The following is a 3,117-nucleotide window of genomic DNA, read 5'->3' on the forward strand; positions in this document are numbered from 1 at the left end:
GCAAGATTTCTAATTTTAATTTAATACAACGGTCACAACTATCCAGTGAGAACATATTTATTTTCCATTAAAGAAAACTAAAACACTATATTTAATTTGCAATATAAGGGAGTAGAGCAAACTGCAGACCAATGGTGTCAGCTATGTTGAGACCGTTGCTGCACCTTCCTGAAGCCCCAGTATCAAAGTCTATCCCATAAGGGAGGTAATTAACTTTAGCTGGAGTGTTAAGGTAGTTATTGTTTCCGTTATCAAAGAGGGAATCTCCGAAGACGAAGTAGCAAGGAACTTGAGGTACGGCCTTTCCATAAGTCCAGTGTTGCCAGTTTGACACCAGCAACACCACGGACAACACCCACAATGCCTTGAGCCCACTTTCCATTGGCAAATAAAATGAAAGAAGGAAACAAAATCAGTAAATATAGAAAGAAGGAAGAAGTGCGTAGCTAGGGAAGAGTGCTTCGTAGTAGAACGAACCAGGCGTATTTATAGAGTGGAGATCTAGCTATCAGCTTGTAAGCGTGTTCTATTGTACGTCACGTGTGTTTTTCAATCTAATTAGTTTACAATGCCTTATAGATCTGATAGTAAGTATCATGTCTCCTTGAGTCTTGTCACTTACAGTATTTCTTCCCCTTTATTTTTTGGAGTTTGCTTTCTCCCTCAGATTGATCAAATATCTCTTTATTTAATATTAAATGAGTACTGTTTATTCTCTCCGCTTGCTTTAATAATTTTTTGCTTCTTTCATAGTAGGCTTATTAGCCCTTTTTAGCTTTCTTAATGTAGTAATTTTAAACCATTTTTCTTTTTTTAGTTCTATAATTAATCAATATAAGTTATTGTTTTCTTACTTTTTCAAACTTCTCTTTAAAATTAGATTTGGTAATTGAATAGAAAATTACACTTTGTTCAAATTAGATTTGATAGATCTAAAAATAAACACACTTATGGAAGTTTTATAAGGTTTTGGTATTTCTAAGCTACGACATACTTAAATTTAATAATTTATTTTTTAGATAAAAGTCTATATTTCAGTGTGTGAGTTTAAAAATAAAAAATCTGTAGTTATATAATAGGAGTCTCGTTAAACTTCTATTAATATAACTCTAATGCATTAATTTAAAAAATATTAATATAAAAGTTAATTTATTACATCAATTATTAAAGTTTTGAAGAAAACTAAATCTCAAAAACATTACTTTAACATAGAGATATAGGCTTATGTAATTAGATTAGAAATTGTTACGCGCGCAGGCATAAATGATTAATGACCAGCTCCCTCGAAATTCCACTTCAAGAAACTCATAATTAAAAGTTAAATAATTGTACTATAGAAAATAAGATAGAAGAATGGGAATTTTGAGTAACCCCTTCCACATCAACACAGTCAAATCACTCAACTTTGACTTAATATTATAGAACTCGTAAAATATCTGTATTATGAAGTAAGGTTCAAACATGCATAACTACTATTACTCTCTAATAAATTGATTTTTTATTCTTTCAAGATATGATCAATATTTCTTGATTATATTATGAATACCGACAATATCAAGTTATAAATCAATAACGTATATTATTTTTATATTAGAGCTCCAACGTTTCGCTACACTGTGAACACCAGCAAATCTCTTATAAAGCAATACTTAATCTTTATACTTTGAAATGGTCAAATCTTTTTAACATTTTCGGGATAAGATGAAATAAAATATAAAATATAACTTCATCATTTCAAATAATATCTTATTATTATAAAATTTTATAATAATTTCATCAATTCAAATCAGCATTGTAATACAGCTGTAATGCTTCATTAATTAATAATTATTGATATTAACTAACATAAAAAAATTACAAAGTATATTAATTGTATATTATCCTTATATCTGAGCAAAGTACCACGTCTTGCTACACTGTGAACACACTACCAAAATCATAATTCGAAAACAAATAACATAAGGCGTTCAATACAAGGGAAGAAAGGGCTAGGGAAAGTAATATTTTTTTTTTAAGAGAAATTTTATCCATTGACATTGTACGCATAATTATAAGTGGCGTTTATCAATCACATATAGCGCGATAAGGCGCTGGTGCCCACACGTTACAATCGATCATTCCTGGAAACGAATTGATAGGTTGCATCCACAAAAATATGGTAGGAGTTAAATCCTCTTCTCTTGCTTCCAATATAATCAAGTCATGCAGCACGCAATTAGTCAAAGAAAGATAAGCTTTATCATGTTCAGATATGGAACTTCATAGATACTTCATAGATATTGTCGCTTGGGGCGTCACATCTAACATCTATTCTTAAAATGTTATTTAATATGATAAATATAGAAAAACAAGAAAAAAAAATTATTAATGGAAAAATAGAATGAAAGTCGCCACCTAATATTTTGGTCATTAAAAACCTTAAATAATCTTAGAAATCAAGTAAAGGAACTGATTGCATAAAAGAAAGGTATTAACATTCTAAATACGCTTTATTTAAGGTAAATTGTTTTATTTAAGGTAAACTGCATTGTTTTATTGTTTGATAAAAAAATTGAAATCTTGTTGTATTTTCTAGTAATTAGTCCGTTTATAGTTTAAGAAAAGTTCTATTTGGTTAAGAGATTCTTATCTTTATTAGGTAAAACCTAACCGTTCTAATGTCAACAAAAGAATTTAATATCGTATAAGGTCATAACCCCAAATATTAAAAAAAAACAAAATAATTTTCTTGGAATTTTTGAAATATTGGTTAGTTCTTATGACTTTAATAAAAAAGCCAAAATGCATGCTAAAACTTTTTTTTTGAAATTTTATTGTTTGAAAATACAATATGATTTATTTATTTATTTGAGAGAGACAATTAGTTGTATGCATGAAAACAAAATATTTTTTTATGTTTTGACAAAAACCAGATATTTTAATGTTATATTTGTATCTTTATAGTATAAAAATATAAATTAATATTGATCAAAATAAAATAAATTATTTATATAAAATTACAAATTTTTTAAAATAATTTTTGAAATTTATTTTATGCTGCCCTAGCCTAACCCGTATGGTGGGGCTGGATCCAGCCACCTGATCACTGGCCAGAGCCAGTAATCCAACCAACCATGC

General features: G+C 28.6%; 1 protein-coding gene across 1 annotated transcript in view; it reads right to left on the reverse strand.

Moving 5' to 3' along the window:
* Positions 1–459, reverse strand: part of LOC105111597 (GDSL esterase/lipase At1g29660-like) — a 1,986-nt gene extending 1,527 nt beyond the window's left edge. The window contains exon 1 of the mRNA XM_011007004.1: positions 129–459. Coding sequence (XP_011005306.1) covers positions 129–382 — 254 coding nt within the window. The 5' untranslated portion in view covers positions 383–459. The remainder of the gene's footprint in view (positions 1–128) is intronic.
* Between the last annotated feature and the right edge of the window lie 2,658 nt (positions 460–3,117).

The sequence above is a fragment of the Populus euphratica genome, unplaced genomic scaffold, assembly GCF_000495115.2.
Source record: "Populus euphratica unplaced genomic scaffold, PopEup_1.0 scaffold302.1, whole genome shotgun sequence".
NCBI lineage: Eukaryota > Viridiplantae > Streptophyta > Magnoliopsida > Malpighiales > Salicaceae > Populus > Populus euphratica.